This window comes from Cricetulus griseus (genome assembly GCF_003668045.3).
Source record: "Cricetulus griseus strain 17A/GY chromosome 1 unlocalized genomic scaffold, alternate assembly CriGri-PICRH-1.0 chr1_1, whole genome shotgun sequence".
NCBI lineage: Eukaryota > Metazoa > Chordata > Mammalia > Rodentia > Cricetidae > Cricetulus > Cricetulus griseus.
In genome coordinates, this window is record NW_023276807.1 from 147,538,485 (window position 1) to 147,563,894 (window position 25,410).

At 34.8% G+C, this 25,410-nt stretch overlaps 1 protein-coding gene across 11 annotated transcripts in view; it reads left to right on the forward strand.

Moving 5' to 3' along the window:
- The window catches only part of Adgrl3 (adhesion G protein-coupled receptor L3), a 446,202-nt gene that overhangs the window by 363,785 nt on the left and 57,007 nt on the right, over positions 1 to 25,410 (forward strand). For 6 of the 11 annotated variants that reach the window (XM_035452601.1, XM_035452599.1, XM_035452598.1 and 3 more), the window contains 4 exons: positions 852 to 943; positions 18,037 to 18,063; positions 20,520 to 20,688; positions 25,177 to 25,302. In XM_035452601.1, coding sequence (XP_035308492.1) covers positions 852 to 943; positions 18,037 to 18,063; positions 20,520 to 20,688; positions 25,177 to 25,302 — 414 coding nt within the window. The remainder of the gene's footprint in view (positions 1 to 851; positions 944 to 18,036; positions 18,064 to 20,519; positions 20,689 to 25,176; positions 25,303 to 25,410) is intronic. The other 5 variants (XM_035452600.1, XM_035452602.1, XM_035452592.1 and 2 more) reach the window with 1 other exon arrangement.

The following is a 25,410-nucleotide window of genomic DNA, read 5'->3' on the forward strand; positions in this document are numbered from 1 at the left end:
TATTTTGTGTATAACAATACGGTTTACATATCAAGCAACACTATAATAGAGTACTTTGATCTCCACAACACAGGGCAGCAATGGGACATCCCTAAAGAGTCCCAGTGAGGGTCCAGTGACTTTAGTGTAGGAAAGACCAGGGTCCTCGGACCAAATCAATGAGTCTTTGCAACGAATGCCTGCATGTAAAGATGCCTGGATAGTAGGGTTTACTACATGACTCACTGTGTCACAATGCAGATTCCCTGAAGATATTTTTCCCATTCTTCCCTTTTTCTTTGCTTTTTTATTTTAAATTTTACTTTGTTTTATTTGGGAGGATGACAGGTTTCAGGGGCAGGGGGCAGATGGGAAGGGGTGAGAGATGGGTGTGATTGGGATGTATGATGTCAATGACACAAAGAATAAATACTTTTTAATAGAGGATTTAAAAAATTGTATCTCTAATAACTAAAATGGAAGCTGTCTGTAATTAATCAATCTAGAGACATGTTCATAGAATGTCAAAGTATTAGTTCTCTTAGAATAATTCCAGGACTTGGGGGATTTGGTTTTCTTAAGCATGCACTGGGCTTTGAGTTGTTGCAGAATTTTAGCAGCATCTTTCCAAATTATTACTGATTTTTCATTTTGTATGTATTTGGTAGAGCCACATTTTGTAACTCAGTGGTGTCACAATTTGCAAAGCTGGCTTCTTGCCTTTGCTAAAGCATTAGACAGTCACCTGTGATTCAATTCCTTTAAGAGTCTACTAAGAACTAATTTCCCAGAACAATTCATGTGTTACAGGGAATGGACTTTCCTTTTTTTATACTATGGTTATCTACATAGCATTACCTTTTATATTTCAGCTGAATGTAATCTTCCTTGGGATTGCTTTATACAAAATGTTTCATCATACTGCCATACTGAAACCTGAATCAGGCTGTCTTGATAATATCAAGTAAGTGATTCTTAGTTTCATTTTTATAGATTGTACTTTTAAATCATTTCTAGTTTATATTGTAAAAAATGTATGACAAAATAATACCAAAGTTCACTGTACTGATTTTTGTTGAGTAAGGTTATTTTATTTTCAATTGGGGTAACTTGATCAGCCTACACTCAATGTAATGATGTAATGAGACTTTCTCCAAACCTATCTTTCCCTGTAAAGTGTAATTAATAAATATGCTTTATATATATATATATATATATATATATATATATATTCACTATGTCCTTTAAAGAAATACAGCATTTCTAAATAAGAATAGAAATGGTTTTATAGTGCAATAACTGTGAAATCTCTCACACTGTCCTCAATCCCTCAGAGTAATGGTACCTACAAAGGTTCCAACAGTAATGGTACCTGCAGTGATGGTTCTTGCACTGACATTTCCTACAATGATGTTTCCTGCAGTGATTATGTATGCAGTGACTGTTCCTGCAGTGATGGTTCCTGCAGTGATTATGTATGCAGTGACAGTTCCTGCAGTGACTCCACCTGCAGTGATGGTTCCTGCAGTGATTATACATGCAGTGACAGCTCCTGCAGTGATTAAACCTACAGTGATTTTTTTCTGTAGTGATTGATTATACCTGCCGTGATAGTATCTTCAGTGTTTGTTCTTATAGTACTTATAGCTGTAGCAGTGGCTCCTGCAGTGAAGGTACATACAGTGAGGATCCTGCAGTGATTGTTCCTGCAGTGATTATGCCTGCAGTGATGTTTTCTTCAGTATACCTACAGCAGTGGTGCCTGCAATGATGCTACCTGCAGTGATGCTACCTGCAGTGATGGTTCCTATAGTAATGGTTCCTGTAGTGATTATACCTACAGTGATTATACCTGCAGTGACAGTTCCTGCAGTGATTATACTTATAGCAAGGGTGCCTACAGTGATGGTATGTGCAGTGATTACAGCTGCAGCCATGGCTTCTGCAATGACAGTACCCGCAATTGCATTTGTTACTGGGTAAGAACTGGTGTTACTTACAGGAACCAGAAGGAGAATTTCACACTACTGGAAAACAATCCCGAAATATTGAGTCTGAGTACTCGTGTAGCAGTTGCTTGTATCTGTCCTGTTATCTTTCTGAGAAGGGAGGTGCACTTTCCCTGCTGTTCACAAGCACAAGCTGAGAATGTTTCATCCAGAATGCCTTGATCCAAAAACATTATAGAATCTTAAGTCTTTCAGATTTGAGAATGTTTGTGGAGTTCATGTAGAGTTTGATGGTTGAGAATTCCTAATCTGAAAATAAAAACCTGAAGTCGTCTAAAATCTGAAGGTCAAAAAATCTGAAACTTTTTGATTATATTTGGATTTCAGAGCATGTTGGGTTAGGACATCCCCTCTCAGTGACTCTGAGCCTTTATTTTCAAATGAAACTTGAGCTCTAACTTACCTAACTTTGAAACATTTACACCTTCTCCTAAGAGGTAGCTCTCTGAAAAACATTTTCCACTCAATCTTCCTTTCACTTTTGATATCTACCCTTTATTGTACATTTTGTGTGCTTTTATCCTCAGACAAGTATAAGTCTGCAGAGACACAAAATATTCATATTTCATGTTAACCTACAATGAAAATACATATAAAACTAAATTACATTTTCTGGAGTCTCTGAATCCTCATTATAAGCAAAAGTGAATTTTAATTTACTTAATGGTCTTGATATTTCAAACAGCTATAAACACTGAGAAGAACATTACACACATTGCATTTTCATGTGATTTCTTATGTTGTATAATGACTTGGCTTTAGTTTTATTAAATGAATACACATTTAGGACATTCAAGGTGTGCCGGGATTTCCATGTGCTTCAGGATCCTCCTGGAACTATGTCAGACTTGCTTCCTTGCTTTCTATATTAGTGCCTGACAGCTGCTTTGACAGTGGATAACTTTCCTAAGTTAATTTCAAAGAATAGCTAAGGAGTTATGAAAATAAGAACATTTTAGGACTAAGTAGAAATTATCCACACTGAAGTACTGCCTCATATTCTTAATTTTACTTTCATGTTACAATAATGATTTTTACTGAATTATGTACAATTAAGTTGTCATTCTAAAATATACTTTGGATCCCATACTGTTTCTAATTAAAGTGAGTTTTGATAAGTTTAATAGCCACATAAAACACATTATTCTTATCATAGCGCTCTTAAGTCATTATATGTTATATTTCAGACCTTTTGTTCTAGGTTGTAAACATTATCTAAGTAATTTTTAAAGTACCAGTTGGCAGATAAAAATAAAACTTGGTCTTTATTTCAACATCTACGAGGGTAAAACTTAAAGAAAGTTTGCAGTCATTGACCTATCTCCAAGTAATTTTAGTTTTGTAAACTTTTTGTGCACTCTAACATTTAACTCTGTTACCTGTTCTCATTACTGTCCCATATTATAAATATAATATAGTTTTCTATGTAGTTTTGATAACAAATACTGTTTAGAAGAACAAACACACTAATACTAATAATTATACCTAATGACATTGATCACATTAAGTTTTATAATACAAAGCAAAATGAAGTCATTAGTAAGAATACCTTGATTTGCATTCTATCTAAACTGCTTACAAGATTAGAGCACTTGGAGAGTACTTAACTTAGCTGAGTCATGATTCCCTCCTTACAACTGTATAATAAATGAAGCATACCTGACCACCCAATGTGCATAGAAATGTAAAGCTTTGGATGATACTTTCAAAAGACTCCATAAGAGAAGACTGGTTGTTAAAATGATGTGTCATAAGACTTTAAAATAGAGCTGTGACTATGGCTATGCTGACAGAAAAAAAGCCATTGATAGTTTAAGAATGTAAGAAAGGAAACAAGGGAGTCATTGTCATAGTTATGAGCTAAGAAATTGCCAGCAATCACATCCAGAGCAAAGATGGAACAGTTTACTACCTTACAGTTCAAAAAGGCTATTCTTCGGTTGTGCTAAAAGAAGTCAGGAAGACTAAGCTTTGATCAGTGTGACAGAATGTAGGAAATAATGTTTGTGTAATGTCATATGTTGATGGAAACAAAGTGGACTACTAAATTGAGGGATTTTTTTTTGGGGGGGGGAGGTTTTGAGATAGGGTTTCTTTGTGTAGCTTTGGAGCCTGTCCTGGCACTCTGTAGACTGGGCTGGCCTCAGACTCACATATATCTTCCTTCCTCTGCCTCCCAACTGCTGGGATTAAAGGCATGTGCCATCACCACTCAACAAATTGAGATATTTCAACTCATACTCATCTATGCAGAAAGATGACCTCTTGCAGAACAACAGAATGTGTAGGAGAATGATAAATTCATGTCAAGGAAGAATTCTTTAACACTTCACTAAATCTGTAGGAAATTTCATTTCATTTAAATTGTATTATATTAGGTAAGAAGCAGTAGTAAAGTATTGAGAAGGATGAAAATATAAGTGTGGAGAACATTCTCTTTCAAACACTGAACAGAAGACATGTTGTATGACTGCTGCAAAGCCAAGAAAAAAAATGTCTGAAGCATACATGCCCTTAATCATATCAAAGCTTCAAATGTATTACAGTTTTTAATTATAAGATTATTTATTGATTATTTTTAATTGTGTCTTATGTTGTTTTTTTCTTGTTTCATTGTTTATCATAAAAGCAAGACCATACAGATTATTTTATCTCTATTCCTCTATGAATAAGTGAATCCCAGAAGCAATTTCAAGACTATATAGCCAAGAGGTTTTATCCATGATGGCTTTGCTTCTAAAGTCTTTCTAATGTACTTGTTCTTTCTTACTAAGTTTTATTTTTGTATGTTTATGCACATGCTTAGAAACTGAAGTCTAAGTCTTTTAGTTAGAATATTCTATTTACATTTAATGCGATTACTGATGTGGTGGGTTCATTATATTAGTTTCTACTTATTGGAGTCTGTGTATTTTCCCCTTCCTCCTTTATTCCTTCCTTTATAAATAACATTATTGTGCATTACATTTTATTTTTCATATTGGCTTTCTAATCACTACACTTTTATTCACTTGTTCCAGAAATTAAAACAGAAATTGCTAAATTAATATTAGTTTTATTTGTAACATAAATGATCTTTCATATATATTCACTTTGCATACATATACACACAGACTCCTATTTTGTTGAATATGGATTTCCTCCTAATTAAGTTCACTGCCACCATTTCCTTTAATTACTGTTATCATTTGCAGAATCTCAGTGATGGTCAATGATGGTTCTATTAGCCTGTTCTTTTTTGTCACATTGTTTTTGGGTCCTTCTGCCACGAGAGAGAGAGAGAGAGAGAGAGAGAGAGAGAGAGAGAGAGAGAGAGAGAGAGAGAGACAGAGAGACAGAGAGAGAGATCCTGAAAGTGTTAGTTCAGACATGTAATGTAACTGTTGGGATAAAACTCTTCAAATGGTCCCATTATTTTTAACTTAAGTTCAAACTGCAAGTTCAAGCCAGTTAAACCTTGGTGATGGCCCACCTCCTCTGTCTACTTTCCTACTTTGGCATGGGCCCATCAATTCACTTTAGGCATATGCTCTATTCCCTCAAATCTTTATCACTACTCACTTTCTTTTCCCTTCCATCATGCCTGGTTGACTTCTATTACCATATTTAATTTAAATATTATCTTTTCATTAAAAAAATTCATTGTATTATTCTTCAGTTTCAAAGTAACCCGAGTCCTCATAACAAGCCCCTTTAGTATTAGCAAAGAACACTTATTTGTCTAGCTTTATTAATGGTATACTGTGAAAAAAAAACAATAACATGAAATAATGTTATTAGTCTAATCATAGAGAAAATGAAGGATGCTAATTTTGGGGCTTACTTGGAAAGTAATTAAATTAAACAGTACACATATACTTGCTGATTGCTTTTCATTTGTCCCTTCATCAAAATAGGTAATTACAAGAAAGATGTAATTCTAATCATTTGAATTTTCTGGTTGATTTTTTCACTTACTCTAGTTAGAGCCGACTGTAATCATAGCAAAAGTCCAACACATTTTAAAGTAATTTAATATACATAGGCTATTGTTGAATTTTTGCCAGGCAAAATTAACTTACAATATGACTGATGAATACAAAACTTTAATCTGTGAGGCATGTGGAACATTCAACATTTACCTTCAAAATAAATTGTCACAGCTTCTCTAATCGCCCATTGTCTAGTGTGAAAAAATAAAAGATTTAAAATAATTTCTTATCAAGTAACATCACAAATTAAAAATAAATAGTAAAAGTTTTGTGTTCATTTGGAAAAAATAAAGCAAATAGCCTTTCTGTATACTTCCTATAGCTGTTGCGTTTCTTTCATCTACGCACAGGTTTCTGCACACAGGCCTCTGACTTTGCCCATTCATGGTTTCTTTAAGTCATCCACTTGAGTGCTAAAGAGATCAACTCAGATTTCCTTTCTTCATTCTTAGTTGTCAGTGTGCATACTGATAAACTGTAGCAACTACTCAACTGTGAATCCCATTTGGATTCCTATGAGTGTTCAATACCAAGGGTTCAAGATCAGTTTTTCTCTGGTTAGGAAATAAGTAAATCTATTGTATAATTTTGCATAGTTAGTGATAATCATGTGCAAAATCCCACTTCATATATTTGGCACATTGTGGAGTATTACCTTTAAAAAAAATTGGAGATGAGGTCTCACCTGGATTAGATGCAAACTGCTGGACTCAAATGATCATGGTGACTTGGTCTCCTGAAATGCCCCAACTGTGGACTTGCACTGCCATGACTGTCATGCTTTGATTATTTAATTTAGTCCACTCTGTGTGAAAATACTCTGTTGCCTCTGGGTCTGTATTTTCAATAGTGAAGCTGTGCTCAGTTTCTATCAAAATCTCATTAGAATTTGTGTGGCTTTATTTACCATATGGTATCATTAAAATTATGCATCATATGATCCTCTTTTTGAAAGACAAACTTAGCCTTTTAGGAAAATAAAAGCTCTGGGGGTGAAATGTTCGTTTGATTAATAAATAGCAAGTTTTGTAGTTCTAGAGGGAAAAATGTATCTTCAGCAAGCTTAAATACCTGTCATGTATAAAGGAGCCCAAAAAAACTTCTGAAAGCTTCAGGGGCAAAGAGAAAAAGGCTAACAATATATGAAATAATTGCACTTTTAAAAAAGATAAACACTGAGTAATATGTTTCTAAATGTTGATGAAAACAATTAAGTCAGAATTATATTTGGCTTGATCAGTAGTCTATTAATACTTCATGGAGTCAAGAGAGATTGGATTCTATAAATGGGAAGGGTAATTGCCATAAGCTTGAAAAATAAAACAATATCACAGGAAGATTTCAATGCTTATATTTTTCTTTATATTAATATATCTATCTATCTATATATAGCCTATATATAAATATATAGCCTACTTTTCAAAAGTATCTCATTTTTATGCTACAGTCACAGCAATAATATGAAAAGAATCTGAACTTTATGAGAACATAAATTTGCTACAGAGTCACAGTTAATAAATGTGTTCATAAACTACAAAGTTTTCTTGGTGAATAATTGAGGAACATATTTTGGAACATTCTTTCTTTTCTTTTCTTTTTTTTTTCTTTTGAGACAGAGTATCACTCTGTATCCCTGACTGGCCTCAAACTTGTAAACCAGGCTGACCTCAAACTCAACAAATAGCCACTTGCCTCTGTCTCCAGCACTGAGCTAGAAGGCAACATTCATATTCATATTCTTTATTCATAACTGTCAATAAATATATAAATACATAAATGGCAAATAAATAAATAAATAAATAAATCGAAATTTGGGGTGTTAATAGGGAAGTTCAAATTAGTACCTGCAAGCTTAAAGATAGCTTACATTTCCATACAATTTTTTATAGCTTCTCTCACCATGAAAATTATTAAACTATGTGAAATGTGAAAAGACTTTATTTTAAATAATTAGGAATATACTCCCACAGCTAGGATTAGAGAGAATAGAGACCCCAGAAATCAGCAAATTACTTGATTCATCAAAACGCACCCCCAGAGACCCATCTCTTCCAAAATGACCTCACCTCCTAACCCTTCTCAAACAGTTCCACCAACTAAGACCAAGTATTCAAACATACGGGCCTGTGAGAAGCATTCTCCTTCCTTCCTTCCTTCCTTCCTTCCTTCCTTCCTTCCTTCCTTCCTTCCTTCCTTCCTTCCCTCCTTCCTTCCTTCCTTTCTTTCTATCTTTTTTATTTAAATTAAAAACAATCTTATTTTACATACTGATCCCAGTTCTCTCTCCCTCCCATCTTCCCATGCTCCCAGCATCCCCCATCCCAACCCCCATCCATACCCCAGGGAGGGTGAGGCCTCCCATGTTGAATCCAATTTTTACCTTTTTTTTTTTTTTTGATTATTCGAGACAGGATTTCTCTGTGTAGCTTTGGAGCCTATCCTGGCACTTGCTCTGGAGACCAGGCTGGCCTGGAACTCACAGAGATCCACCTGCCTCTGCCTCCCGAGTGCTGGGATTAAAGGCGTGTGCCACCAATGCCCAGCACTCAATTTTTACCTTTTTAAAGAAGTATTTATCTAATAGATATGATTAATGCATTTATGCTTAGAATAGAATTCATAAATTTTATATTATTATATGAAAAAGACACTCTTTAAGATAGTTCTCTACATACTTGTGGTTTGTCATTTCTTATGGTTTTCCTCTAGTTTCTTCATGTGTACAGCATGCCTTGCCATTATCATAAATAACTGAAGAGTAATACAGTCCAAACAAGCACCCAGCGCTCTGTGGATTGTTTGACAACTGGATTCAGTTCAAGCTTTTTATGACATTACTTAAGCATTACATAGTCCTTCACTAATTAATGTTAACTCCACAATTTAAAAGCTGGAAATCCTCAGGTTTTCACAGTTTCACATAGCCTTGCGTTCATGCAGTGATACTGAGATTCTCTTCATACCCTGCTTTTTTTGGGCTCATAATTTCAAGTGCTCTGAAGTATTAAAAGGAAGGTCTCTCTTTGGAGGCATTCTTTTAAAAATGCATTAAAATTCCCATATCTTCCCAAGAACTGAGTTTTATGAATAAATGCATTCAGCCTACTCCATATGCTGGAAGCTGACATTTGAGAAAACCGGTTTGAAGGATGATAGTTGTAGGCACACTATTATGCACTATACCTTGAGATTAAATTATTTTTTCATTCTTCCCTCCAAATAATTAGGTTTATATCAGATAGGGGAGCAGCAATGACTATCTAAGGTTGTATTAGAAATCCTGGAAAACTTCCTAAGGGGAAAATATCTTCTTAATAATGAAAATGTAAAAATTAGCATCTCCTTTGTTCTTTACATAGGTCTTGGATCAGATTGCTTTTATATTTCAAAGGAAGTTTGCCATCGGGTTCCTAGTCTGAATCTAAATTAGCTGCTCATAGAACTGACTGTCTCCTGAAAGAGGAAAGTGTATGTCTTTGAAAAAGTAAAAAAAAAAAAGTCTGAAAATAGTCACAGTTAAGCACCATTTGTGTTTCAGATTAATCATGTATTTTACATGACTTAACATATGAATTTAGATTTGTTTTTATAGTCTCACTTGCCCATTAATTTATTCAACACACACAAGTGTGCACTAGGGGTTGAAACTAGGCATTTGTACATGCAGAATGTAGATTAATATTTAATACCAACAATCTGGGGGATTTACAGACTCTATAGATAATTTTATAGAAAGTTTGGAAGAAAGGGTTGTGACTCTAAAGTTTTTAACTTGGATACTAAATGAGTGGGTTGTTACTGCTGACATCTGGAACATTGAAGATAAAACATTTTGATATGGGACCAATATTTTTCCCTAGGTAAATTATATGATATCCCAGTTGAATGTTTTACAGGTCGTTGGAGTGGTGAGAGCAAGAATCTCAATTTTGGGTCCATAATGCATAAATCCTTGTATATTTGACTTGTTTTCATATTATGGGTCAACTGATAGGCAAATTAACCATCACTACTGGCTTCCAAAACTTACATATTAGCTTCTCTGTATTTGAAGTGAATATACCCCCTGTTCAAAAATAATAGGCAGGCATAAAGTCTTTGTTTTTTTTTTCTTATTTTTCTGTGTTTTTTTTTCCAGAGTGGATTTACAATAGCAGTGTTACTTTGTTTTCAAATCATATCTTTTATCTGTCCTTGAAAAGTGTTGAATGTTTATGTCAATAGTGACCTACAATGAAAGGCCATTCATGAAACCAGTCTATTCTAATTAAAATGCACAGACAGTATAGTAGGGTGGCAGGCATTGAGCTGCTCAGTCCACACTTGGAAATTTAGTAATCTAATTTCCTCTTGGCGAATTATTGGCTGTGGAGTTATTCCACTACATAGTTTTGTATTTCTTTTTAAAGATCTGTCACCAAAGTCTCTGGGTCTTTTTTGTTGTTGTTATTCATGTGCTATTAAGTGAGCATTCTACAACACTCTTCATATCTGTTCATGGAAGCTGGTGTTTTAAGCCAGGTATTTTGAAATGCTTGCCCAATGTCTTCTCTATAAAAGAACTGAAATTGACCTAAATTTAAATTGTGTTATTAAGAACATAACCTGGTCTGTTTCTTTGTAAAAAGTGAGTGAAATTGCATTTATTCAATTCTTAGTTGTTTTATGTTTATTTATTTTTAATTAGAAAGAAGATTATTTTACATGTCAATCTCAGGTCCCTCTCTCTCCCCTCCTCCATTACTCCCCCATCTCCCGACTGACACCCCACCTATCCCATACCCTTTCTGCTCCCCAGAGACGGTGAGGTCTTCCTTAGAGGGTCTTCAAAGTCTGTCATATCCTTTTGGATAGGGCCTAGGCCAACCCTCTTGTGTCTAGGCTCAGGGAATATCCCTCCATGTGGGATGGGCTCCCAAAGTCCATTCCTATGCTAGGGATAAGTACTGATAATCTACTACAAGGGGTCCCATAGATTTCTGAAGTCTCCTCACTGACACCCACATTCAGGGGGTCTGGATCGGTCCCATGCTGGATTCCCAGCTATCAGTCTGGGGACCAAGAGCTCTACTTTTGTTCAGGTCAGCTGTTTCAGTGGGTTGGTTGTTTGTTTATTTATTTATTTATTTGGTTTGGTTTTACTTCATTGAATGCACTGCCTTTTGTTTGATTAGTGGTAGTCAAATAACATCTATAAAAGATTGCTCATTCTATCATTACATGCTGAAAAATCATCTCTCTAGTATTTATCAGAACCCTACTTAGCTAAAATATTAAGATCATTTTTTTCTACTTGACTCCTTCCTTTTTAATGAGCTGTTATATTTTTGGTGACTTTCCTAATTTTTTTTTCTTTTTCCTTTTACTACTAAGAAATGATTTGACCTAACAAATAACTTCTTTTTTTCTTATTTTAAATTAAAAATAATCTTATTTTACATACCCATCCCAGTTCCCTCTCCTTCCCACCCTTATATGGCCCTTACCAATCCCCCCATCCAATCCCCAAGGAGGGTGAGGTGTCCCATGAGAGGTTATCAAGGTCTGTCATATCATTTGGGGCAGGCCTTAGGCTCTCCCTCATGTATCTAGGCTGAGAGAGTATCCCTCTATAAAGAATGGGCTCCCAAAGTCCCTGAACTAGGGGTAAATACTGGTTCCACTGCCTGAGGTCCCATAGACTGCCCTAGTCTCCCAACTGACACCCACATTCGGGGGACCTGGTTCGGACCAGTTGTCAGACTGGGGCCCGTGAGCTCCCACTTGCTCAGGTCAGCTGCTTCTGTGGATTTCTCCAGCATTGTCTTGACCCCTTTGCTCATCACTCCTCCCTCTCTACAACTAGACTCCAGTTCAGCTCAGTGTTTAGCTGTGGATCTCCGTTTCTGCTTCCATCAGCTACTGGATGAAGGCTCTAAGATGTCATATAAGATAGTCATCAATCTCCGCCAGGCGTTAGTGGTGCAAGCCTTTAATCCCAGCACTCGGGAGGCAAAGGCAAGCAGATCTCTGTCGGTTCGAGGCCAGCCTGGTCTCCAGAGCAAGTGCCAGGATAGGCTCCAAAGCTACACAGAGAAACCCTGTCTCAAAAAACAAAACAAAACAGATAGTCATCAATCTCATTATAGGGGAAGGGCGTTTAAGGTACCCTCTCCACTATTGTTTAGGTTCTTAGCTGGGGTCATTCTTTTGTATCCCTGAACATTTTCCTAGTGCCAGATTTCTCTTTAAACCTATAATGGCTCACTCCATTCAGTATCTCTTTTCTTGATCTCTTTCTCTATTTTTCCCTGGCTTCGATCTTCCTGATCCCTCATGTTTTCCTCTGCCTGTCCCCTTCCTTTTACCTCCCCCTGGGGTCCCAATTTACTCAGTAGATCTTGTCTCTTTCCCCTTCTCCAGGTGTTTATTTATGTCTCTCTTAGCGTCCTCCTTCTTGTAATTTTTCCTTAGCCTGTGTGTGTACATATATCTGTGCCATTATATTAAACTGTCAGCTTTTTCCTTTGTTGTATATGTTCTTAAGAATTTCAAGAGAAAATTTTAAGACCAGCGATGAAAACCTTTTTCTCCATTTCATTTTATTTTCTATAGCATATTATATTTGTCTTAGAGTTTTATAATTCATGTTTTATGTTTATTCTCTTTGGAAGTAACACTGTAATCCCGATTTCCAAAATGTGCTACCGAATATTTCCTTTTCCTGCCAAATTCCACTCTTACCCTCTTGCATGTGACCTCTGCCCTGTGCTCCCTTTTGGTTCCATGGATAGTATTCATGCCTTTACCTGTAACTTGCTCATTATCTGTAAGAATGAGCCTTTGCATTTTCATCATCTCTGGCAAAGTGTCTTAATTATTGAAGGGCCTATTTTAGATTTCATATAGATTTTAGATTTTGAATGATTGTTTGAGTGTATTCTTCTTTTAATTATAGTCGAATTACATGCACAGTCAGAAATACCAGTATATTTAAAATTTTAACTCAGCTCAACCATGCCCCTTTGCGCCTCTTCATTTGTTTGATCTTCCAGAATGTGATAAATTAAAATTCAGGATGAACCTTACATGTTCTGACTAGCTGATAAAACCTCTACATTTGATTCCTTCAACCATAACATATCCAAGTAAGCTTCTGATTAAGGAGACAAAAAAACTGAGGTTTCCAAATCTTCAATACCTTTTTTTAAACTGTGTAATGCATATCTTCAGAACACAAGCTATCAGAACACATATTTAGCTTTCTCCTGTCATCTACAGAAATATGGGATTGCATTTCTGCATTTATAAGGCATCTTCAGATACCCCTATTACAATTAAGAGTATGAAAATTTCAGCATGTATAAAATGACGCTTATAAAGAGTAAAATAATTGTCCAAAAGTAGGAAGCTTGTCAGCTCCCTGCTTGTAGCCATGCTTCCCATAGTTCCATTTATGGGAATCACTACTAAATAAGGGTATATCTTAAATAGTTGGTTAATTTTTCTTATACTTGTCTTATAATCTATGTCTAACAGGTTGTTTATTTGTAGAAATATGATGAATGTTTCTGCTTCAAGTTTGTGACAATAAGGGTGATAGATAATACCATGAGATTCAGGGGAGATCATAACAAAAATTCAACCTCCAAATCACATTCAGGACATTGAAAAATGATTAATTTCATTGCTTCCTTTAATTACCTGGAAGTTTTGTATATCATCTGAGGTGAATAAAAAATCCAGAGGGTAGTTAATGCTTTATGTTGTTTTATCTCTTTATATTCCAATGACCCTTACCAAATCAGCCCTGGAGTCTCAGGTTTTCAGGAATTAATGATTTCTAAGACTCAGACAAAAACTAAAACTAAGATGACCTCTGAAAAGTGATGAAGATTACACTGTCTATCAAGACATAGAGTTAGAAAGTCCAATTTCAATGACCACATCTACAAAAACATTCCCACAACCAAGCCTCAGGGCATGTTACAAAAAAGGGAGAGGAAAGATTGTAAAAGCTAGAGGATCATGGAGTTTATGAAATTGTGTCTCCTAGTAAGGTTAGAAGCTGTGCTCATAAAGTCTTACTGACATAAGTGTCCAAGTGTGAGCTGAACAAGGACATCAGTGAACTTGCTACAGTGGCTGTGTAAAACTACAATGCCTCAACCCTATGTGAATAACTATGGATAACTGAGGAAAGCTAGGAGCAGGAGAGGTGTTTTTCTCCAGGTAAGAGCACATCAGTTGATTGTTGAGTGTCAAATGTTCAACTTGGAAAGCATATGCCCAATTAACATTATATCAATGAAACAGGATATACATACATACATACTTACATACATACATACATGCAAACATACATATATGTGTACACACATACACACATATATTTTAAATATTACATATATTAAATTATATGTGTTAAATATCAGGAGACCAGTCAGAATGGCAACAGCCCTCCAGCTCCATGAAGCATACATGACACTCAACAAGTGAAAGCCAACCAAAACCAAAGGATTGGCATATCTAAAGTGCACTGACCTCCAAGTGCACTTGGAGATTTAGTTTGGCCTGCATCCTTTCTTTCCTATTATTTACTTGACTTATCAATGACTAGATCTTTGAAGTTGAGAATTAAACCCTCAAACATATTTCTCATAACTCCATTTTCCCAGACTTATCAAGCATAGCAAAATATTTAGTACTGTCCAAAGACATGTAAGTTTCCAAAGGAAAACTAAAATAGAAAAATTTATCATCTGTATAGCTTTAATTTCCAACGTAGAATTTCTCTCAAAAGCATATATCCTAAGTAATTCTCTGCTTCTCAATTGCTTCTCAATAGCTTCTTAAGCAAGAGAAAGAATATCTTGGAATTAACTAGATTTCCTCATGTCTCTGTCTATTCATCATCTATTTACATTGATACTATGACTTATTACATCATTCTGTTAGTTTATAAATTAGTGTTTTGATGAAGAAACTGACTTGAAAATTCACGTTGAGCTAATTGTTTATAAACTTACAATTTATTTATTTATATGGCTTGTGTTTTTTCTTAATTATATACATAGGTTATCAAGTGACAGAGACTAGTATATATTCTCTTCTAGACTCTAATGTCAACTTTTGTGTAAATTTTATGGTACTATTTAAATAAAATTTGAAGTCTCACTGAGAATAGAAAAAAAAAACTTTCCCCAAAAACTTGTTTAAACAGGGCCATCTTCCCATTTGTCTTTAGAGTTATATGTATATTTTACTTTACTTTCAATAAAGTAACATAAATTAAAAGATAACCCATTAGGATCCTCTAATCTCCACCAAGAACTTTTTTTTTTGGGGGGGGGGTTTCGAGACAGGGTTTCTCTGTGTAGCTTTGGAGCCTATCCTGGCACTCGCTCTGGAGACCAGGCTGGCCTGGAACTCACAGAGATCTACCTGTGTCTGCCTCCCGAGTGCTGGGATTAAAGGCGTGTGCCACCAACGCCTGGCCCACCAAGAACTTTTTAAAGCTGAGTATCCATAATGCCATAAAAACTTAAAATAATTATGGTGAAATTAGCCACAGCCTACAGTGGGATGAGTGTTTGTTTATCAATGACAGAAACCAGAATGAAAATTATTCAGTGTTATAAGCCTAGTCTATAAATATGCTTTAAAATGCAAATAAGGAAATCAAACGTATATAACTTTGCTATGGTAAGTGATAACAACATTGTCACCTGTTTAATTTGGAATTGAAGACAGATAATAATCCTAAATTCTCTACACTAACGTAATACCTGTCCTCACTCCAAACGCTGAAACTTACAGACATAGGCCATCAAAGGTGACCTGTAGACTTAAAATCGTTGTATGTTAATTATGCCCTACTGTAGATAAAACTCACAGATGTTTCTTTTTATCTGTAAGTAGGAATTTCTATGTTAAATGTAAGCTTAGAATTCTAAAAGATAAAAATTTACATGTTAATTATTTCACAAGGTAAACCACTGTAAAAATGTACCAACTCTAGTGGTTTAAACTATCCCCTCCCCATCAGAGTCTAGGAACAAGTAGCCTAAATCTCATGCATCAACTCAGAGTTACTAAGAAGCTTCTGTTTCTGCATCTGAGGCTGTATTGTGCCTTTGTCCTCGTCAAAGGGAAGAACAAAAGGGAGAGGGAGCCCCAATTCAATCCCTTAATTGGTAAGACCTAGAAATGTCACACTCACTTCTGTCCACCTCCCAGTGAACATTACACAACACACATCAGCAGTAACTGAGTGAAACTGCTTTTAGGAGACTCTGCTTGGTGGAGCATCTGAGGTTGCTCGCCTTGCTGTAGAAATTGCTGAATCCCACCTTCATTTCTCTCTTGTGACACTTTACCATGTGGAAGGTAAAATGTGACATTTCAGGAATCCTGCTGCAAGCTGGCTATTTTAATTTTTTAAACGTTTGTAAACCTTGATATAATTTTTGTAAGGTGTTTTTGCCTGTAACTTTATCTGCTAACTGATACATCTATCTGCTTGATACTGTTCTAGACTAATTAGTGTAGAATATGTTTCTAATCCTATATCTGCCTCATAGACAGAATATACTCATGCAATAGGAATGAGCATAACAGTAAATATTACCATTTTGTTTTGTAACATATAATAAATACTTGATTTTTTAAATCTGGGTACATTATAGCAAACAAACACTTGCTAGATGTTCTTGTATCTTCACATTTTAATGGCATAATTTAAACATCTCTTGCAATTATATTTATTGGACTAAATGATCTTAAACTGTTCAGGTTCAGCATTATCCAATAGAACTTTTCTCTGATGATGGTATTTTCCCAAACTATATCGTCCAATGTCATATGTACCACCTATGTGAGGCTTTAGATCATTTATTATGACTGGTATGCCTTAGAAATGGAATTTTAGATGCTATTCTGTTTTGATGAATTTAAACTGCCAGTTGTGATTAGCACTCACTACATGGAGTACATAATTTCATTCACTCCCTGCTCCATCTACTGATTTATTTCAACCCATCTCTTTCCCTGCATCATATTACTTCCTAAACACCTTATCTGGCATTTAACTGCTCAATATTTTTGTATTGAGTGTTTTCTCCTTTGGGTAAGAAATTTTACATTAATTTTATATTTTCAGTTGGAGGGTATCTTTACACAGTCTAGTAATATTAAAAGTATTTTATTGCTCAGATAAGAATTTGTTTTTTACAAAAATTTTTTACATATTACACTTACATTCTAATTATGTAATTATGACCACTTTATAGATGCATAAACTGACACAATCACAGGTTGATTAGCTTCTGCCCACCATCAAATATCTAGTAAATGATTGAGCAGAATTGTGTGTAAATCCAAGGCAAGCAGGCTTCACATACCAGGCTCTCATTCAATCTCATTTCAATATTTACTGTCTCATCCTTCTGGAGAGTGAGTTTTTACCAGTGGTTCTCTTTATTCAAAATTCATCACAGATGGGCCTTTCTGAGAAGACTATTTGTGTATTCATGATGCAGGAAAATATATTGCTTCTGGCAAGAAGAAGGGGAAAAAAAGAGCTGTAATGATCAGATTTAACTCAGGTTAATCATCACCTCTGTGTTAAAATTACTTAGAGGCATATTGTCCATAATTAAGTCATCTTATCCACTAATATTACAGAATAAGGATACCTTTAAGTGACATGACATCTATCATTTTAAGCATGCCCCCAAGCCTTTTTTCAGATTGCTCATAAAATTTCTCATTCTCTAGAGAAATGTGATCTCTAAGAAATAAATGTCTCTGTCAAGTCACAAGTAATATGAGCACATGATGAAAAAATGGAATTGCTGAGTCTCACATAGGATATTGCAGTATTGTAAAAATTGATTTTATTCCCTGGTATTTAAGTTCTCATGGTCATTTTAGGATTTACCTTCTGGAAATAAAGGGAAGGTTATGACACCTTTTAGGAAGGTGGGGAATAGAGGCCTGTGGTGAGGCAAACAGGAAGATATTTTTTTTCACATGATATTCTTTATCATAAAATGCTAATGTTGGTGTTCTTGTCTTTATGTCTATGCATTCTTTAGCTATGAGGATAACAGACCCTTCATCAAGTAAGAATGACCTGAATGGCTGATAAATTGCATTTATCAGTGTGGTCCCATTAACCAACTGTCAGATCAGTACTGAGAAATCACTAGAGCTTCTGTCATTCACATTGAGGCAGAAGAGCAAACTGTGCAGGAAACACTGGCATACAACTTACGTGCAGAGTACTGCAGGTGTATTGCCATAAAGGAAAAAGAATTCTGCCTTACCTCTGTTAATGGGCTATCACTTGAACTCAATGCCTCAGTAACAGCACTTTCTTGTGGTACAGACTTGTCTCTCATGGATATCTCAAATTGTGGTGTGTTCTTCCTTGGTGAATATGTCCAAAATTTCTGTTGTGTGTTCAGGTATCATTTGTTTTAACTTATTTCGTGACTCAGTGGTATATCTTTAAAATGATTTTATGGATAAGAACCTACCCAGTTGCAATTAATATTAATGATTTTCTGTGTTAACTATACCTATAAAAGGGGGAAAGGTCCTCTAAAATTTAAACTTTATACATGTAAACTTTTCTCTATGAAAATTGACACCCTTATCATGATGAACTAATTGCTTATGAATACATTTTAATTTCTGAAACGAATTTACAAGTCTGTACCAGTCTAACAAATGGAGAGATAATAATAATTGGGCATTTACCTATAATTTGAAAACTTAACTGTCCTGCAGGAATCAACTACAATTAATTGGCCACCTGTGGGCTACCTTGCTGTAGACGTTCAGTTTGTTCTTCTGGTGAAGAGTCCTTTGTCTCCATTCCCTGATCCCATCACACTTACTTCTTCATGCTTTTGTTTACTTTCTCTTTGGAAATTAAAGCTTACAGCAGTTCTAGACCATTTAACCTTTAGATCCATTGTGTGTTTTCTACTGGATAATGGCTGATGTCAGTATTTTTGTGTCATCCTTTGGTTTCTAAATCTACGTAGATACTTTCTCTTAATTTAATGATGATTCTTTCCATTTTTCCTTTTTCTTATATCTGTTAGAACCCAAGAGCTATTGTTTTTATGTTTCCATATTTTGGAATTCAGTTGTGCAATAAATATTAACATTTAAGGTGTTTTCTAATTCATATAAGCAAATGTGCCAAATGCAAGAGCAAACCTCCTTCATTCAATAGTCTTGATATTTTGTTTCAAACCTAATACAGTTAGTGGACATTTAAATCTGAAATACAATGCCTGATTATTTTTAAAGAAAAAAGCAATATAATCCATTTTAATAAGCCTCTGGGACCATATGTTAAATATTTTTAAAAACAAAATAATTGAATTCAGATTATGGTGAATTGTGTAGTTTTCCCTTTTCTCTTTGTAAAGAATAAATCCCCAAAATTTTTCCTCCTGAAAAACAAAAATGAAAGATAACAGGGTACTGAAAAGAAATGTTAGCTTGCTATATTCAAAGAAGGGATTCTGGAACAGCAAGAGATGGACCTGCGAATGTGTAGGGTACTTGGATGCTTTGGGTCCTAGTTTCCCTTCTACTTTCAAGTTAACAAGGGTTCCATTTCCAGTTACCAGAGACTCATCCATCAAAATAGTTTACTTTATATTCTTAGTAAATGTGTAGCATGACCACAAATATATGACCTCCTGTCACTCACTTATTACCATTAAACATGGCAGCTTGGAGGAAACAAAGCAAATGGAGTAAAAGTGACAGCTTACCCTGCCTGCTATATTACTCTGTTCATACCAGTCCATCCCCATTCTAAACTTCATCCTCTTTCTGAGTTTGTAGACACTTCTAAGAGATGATGACATCCTAGGTCTATAAGAAGGCTAAAGACCTGATTTTGAAAAACCTAGTTCAACATAATCAACACTGTAATACCCAAAAGCCAGTAGGGTGGAACTTTTCTCTTTTAACCTATTATTTTCTGTACTTGTTCTACGTGTCTATAGGATTAGGTAAAAAGGCTTCTTCAGCTTTAAATATGTGCTTTAAATAGTGGTTCTTTCTAGTCAGAGTTAGTATTTTCCAGCAAATATAGTAATTTTTGATAGGGAAAAGGAAATTTGGAAAAATGGTATACAGATGTATTAGATGAAGCAATACGGACTAAGTGCACTCAAACAAATATACCAAGGAGTCTGGTGAAGACTAATGTAACTTTCAAGATATTTTCTCCTTTCCCATTCACCCTAATTACATATCCATACCATTTGCATATGTATTACAAACACATGAATAATTTATGGCACAAATCTGCTTTTGCTTAAATGAATTTCTGTGTTCATAACATTTTCATCCATGTATATCACCTCAAGCTTGATAACTTGTAGTCCCATTAAAATCTTAAACACTTATACATACCATGTATCTCACATTTTATGTCATTAAAACTTACGATAATTTTTTTCCAGTGTCAGTTATCATTGATAGGACATGGTTGTATTAACTCAGGACTAATTATTTGATAACCCTAAATTTTCTCTTCTCTTTGCAGGTCATGGGTTATAGGTGCAATAGCTCTGCTCTGCCTGTTAGGATTGACCTGGGCCTTTGGACTCATGTATATTAATGAAAGCACAGTCATCATGGCGTATCTCTTCACCATTTTCAATTCTCTACAGGGGATGTTTATATTCATTTTCCACTGTGTCCTACAGAAGAAGGTAAGCTACAGTTTAACAAAACCAAATGCCGTATATTTCATGATAATAAAGGATGCACAACCTATTCACATCTAGCATTCTTTGTTGATTTTTAAGTGAAATATGTTATTCTACTTTCTCAAAAAAATGGAACATATTATTTCATTTATTTTTACATACTAATGGCAACAAAGTAAAAACATAATAGCTAGAACGGGTGTTCAAGTTAACAAAACTACATTTTATCATTTGTACAATGTTCAAAAAAGCATTTTCTTACAAAGTTCTTTGTACACGACTGGGAAGAAAATTGGAAGTTGTATTTTAGAGAGTAACTTCTCAAAGTAAATAGGTTAATTTTCTGATTTTATATATTGATAAAGGAATGAAAAATTATTTAAAAATCTAGTTTTGGTAATTAAATATATTGTTTCATATTTTTTGAACCATAGATTGAATTAAATCCTCTTAGGAATGTGTCTCTGTAGCTTTTATTACATGGAACCTTAGCAAGATTGCCTGGGTGTCAGTCTTAGGAACTCCATATAAAAGACCCTTGATTTTTAGCAGGTTAATTAACCTCCTCATATCCCAGTTTTCTCATATGTGACACGGAGTTGATGAAAATAATTATGAAATAATTAAAAAATGGCTCTAAAATGAAGTGCCAAATATTTTTTAATGTCAGAAATTAATACTTTAATTTTGTTTTGGAAAACAGGAAAAATAAGGACTAATTATCTCCAAAGTTTCTTTATTCAAGACTAAAACTAAAAGTCCTGTCCAAAACAGGCATTGAGATTCATGTCTACTTATTAAGATGGACAGGTGGACAAGAATAAAACAGAATTTTATTGTGTTTCAATTTTAGCTGGTAGTAAATGTCTACAATGTTTTCTTATGGTCACAAATACAGGACAAAGTAATAATGATCAGTCAGATCAATATTTAGGGAAATTGAGATTACACATATTAGAACAGATGAGTTTTATGCTGATAGAGTGAAAAGACAGGCTAGAATAGGATGAATGAAGTCTGTCAAATGATGATACCAAATGTCACCAAAATGTTAGTAGCTCAACTCAATGTATGCTTATTTTCTCTCATTGCCCTATTAGATGAAATACCCCAGGAATGCATAAGCTTGATAAAGGCTTAACCAGTTCTCAACATAGAATTTTGTAGTCATCATGGTTGATGATATCCAGCAAATAATCTGGGAATGAAAGAAAATCTTGTGAAAACCATCTGGATGTGGCTTGTATCACTTCTATGCACTTTCTGTCAGACAGGGCTCCACAGATGGTACCAACTAAACTTCTAGGGGCAGTAGAAAAGACAGTTTAACTCTTAGCTTGTGTATGCAGAAGTAGAACAACTAGGTATGGCCACCAGATAGTAATTAGCTGCACTGAATGGGTTTTAAAGAGGAAGAGACAGGCACATAGTAAGAGAAAAGATAGAAAGAAGTGTCAGAGGAATAGAATGAGAATCCAGACCACACATTATTAAATTAAGGACAGAAGAAAGCTTCACAGCCTGGTCATTTGCATTTTAATAGGCATTAGGGAATTCAGGGATACTGAAAACTCTGAAAGATATGTAGAATTGGAAAGAAGAAAACCATAACAGATTCTAGGAGAAACAGAAAGATGGTAGAAGTCAAATCTGGATAGTGAAAAGGGTGTTGAAAAATGGCCATAGGAATAAGGGTCCATGGTAAATGGCCATAAGATCTTGGTACATAGTGAATTGCAGATTAAGCTTACCTGTCATCCTTCTTTTATACATTAAGAAAAGTAGAAGACAAATAAATTTTAAATCTTAAAGTTAACGTGAAAAGGACCTATAGAGCAGCAAAGCTTATGTTTTGTACTTTATAAATAAATTGATTTGACTGTATTTTATTATCTAATATTTATACCTTACTTATTTCTTGTATTTGTCTTATCTTACATAAAGTCTTGACTAAAAACATTAAAATTGCTTTTAATGTTCATGTTAAGATTCTCCTGTAGGACTCCAAACCAAGTGTAGAATTTTAATTATATTTGTCAATCCAACAAACCAGGTTTTAAAGTGTGTGCATCAAGTGCATCAAGTTAACATGCTTCCCTATTGGGGCTCATGGGACTAATTGACCTAGCTGCCTTTCATTTTCCACAATACCAGTTGTGATTATTACATTTTAAATGTGTATGCTAAAAATTTAAATACATTGATAGGAGTCTTGCTTCAACACTTTAGTAACATTGACTAAGTCTATTTTCTGTGACTGTAATGAAATGGCCACACTAGGTAATTATAAAGGATCGAACTTTATTTATCTCACCCGTCTGGAGACAGAGAAGCTCATACTGAGGTGCTAAACTTGTGTGGTCATCATCCTATGGCAACCTAGACCAAGCAGCAAGGAGGGAGGCCTTCCTCTTCACACAGAGCTACTATTGCCACCCCAGGAACTCATCTAATATTAATTGCCTCCCAGAGTCCCTATGTCTGATACTGTTAACACGATAATTTGGAGATTAAGTTTCCAACAGAAAACTTTGCAGGTCACAAAATCACAGAAAATTATTGACTATAGGACACTTAATAGATACTTTTACTAAGTCATTAATAGGAAAATATCTTTATGTTTATAATAAATAATAATCATATTCTTTTACTTTAAGAGAAAAATTGGTGGAATTTTCATTTAGTATGAAGAACATGCCTTAGTTTCAGAAAGTAGACAAATTTTCTCACGAAAGTACTCAAATACTTGGCTTTTTCGTCACAGAAATATCTATAAAAGCTTCCTGATTAAATTTCACTAATACAACTTTGCTCTTGCAGTTACTTATATATTTTGGCTAAGTATATAATATTCACTTTTGAAATTTTTATAAGGTTACTTGTTGATGATTGAACTCCTCAATAGAAATTAAGCCCTTTGAGTTGAAAAATTTCCCAATATGGATTGTATGGAGTATCAACAATACTTCCACTGGGTACAGTAAAATTGGTTACTGTTGCCTTTTTTTATGAATCCAGTTATTCATTATGCTCTCAGAGCTTCCAGGAATATTTATTCTGACTTTGAAAGTATGGAAAAATATTATATTAGTAAGGCCTATTTTCTCCTGACTTCTATATTCTAAACATCTCACTGAAGTAAGGTAGGGGTTATCAGATGACATATGTGAAGTAGATGAGATGCTTCATGGACATGGCCCAAGTTAATCTTTTTCATTAAGACATACATTGAACAATTTAAATTTATGAAATTTAAAGAGAATTAGTATACTGAATCTTGTAGAAATGCAGTTGGTATGGAGGTTGCCATTACCATGCCTCTAGATTTTTTTTTTGTTTATAAAATCAGTTCGGACTATTTAATCTTTGTTATAAAATGCAAATAGTTCACTATGAACTCCTACAACTTATCCAGCAGTATTTCGTTGTAAACTGGAAGATGAATGCTTCTCCAAATTTCTCTCCTTTATTTTCTTTCTGCTACAATATTTGTTTCAATTAAAAAACATCCCAGGTTAAGGAACACAGTCATTGGCTGGGTGCACCAGCCATAGCAAGTGAGATTAGAGAACATTAAAGTTCTTAAAGATGCTTCAAAAATTTAATACCCATTTCCAAGTCATTCGATCAAATGGATCTTTGTGTGAGGATTATTTTAATGCTTCCCAAATTATAATCAAATTATTGACAGATTATTTTAAGAATAACCAATACCAAGCAGATATTTTTGATTATTAATAACTTCTTAATTACATATTCTTTATTTGTCACATACGGTTAGAACAGGATTCCACTTTCTCTCTTGTCTCTTTCTTATCTTGGAAAAAGAAAACTTCTACACATTGTTTTCAGTGCTGTCTCCATAACCATCTTTGAGAAGTCTTCTTTGGTCCCCACTAAGAATGCCCATCAAGGCACTCTTCATTGATGTTTGGTTTAACTTTATATATCTCTCATTGTTCTTTATGTGTGAGTAGGGATGCTGGCTTCACACTAAGCAAGTGTTCCACTTCTAAGCTATGTCCTTACCTTCTACCATTTGTACTAAGTAATTTATTTCCTTAAATTTTAAATCCTTTTCTCCTTTTTGGTCTCTTGGCTTCTCTACCTCACTATTTTCAACTTTCTCACTGATTTTTATCTAAAGAGCAATAGTTAAAATACCACTGAACCAAGAAGTCATGCTCAAATCAATAAAGCTAAAGACAGTGTCTTGAAAGTTTCAATTGTGTGGTCTTTGAATTACAGGGTAATACCACTGGGTGTTACTGATGCAGTGTGTGTATTTACAAAGGCTACAGTAGAGTGAACTTTAAGCTGGGCAACATGAATTTTACTATTTTGTACTGGAAATAGATGATCAACAGTTTTTGTTTTGTGGAATTAGGAAGTGATTATATTCTTGAAAATAAAAGCTCATATACAAGTTATACCTTACCTCTTAGTGGAAATGGATGAAGCTCTAATAGAAGTTAACATTTCATTGGCTAGGTACGCAAAGAGTATGGGAAATGCTTGCGAACGCATTGCTGTAGCGGGAAAAGCACGGAGAGTTCGATTGGCTCAGGGAAAACATCTGGTTCTCGAACTCCAGGAAGGTACTCCACAGGCTCACAGGTAAATGATACAACTGGCTCCCTGAGCTGAAATAATCTTGCCTTTGGTCACTTTCTGGTTACCCCATCCCATGTGTTTGCCACATCAAGAGTTCGGCTTCATTGTCAG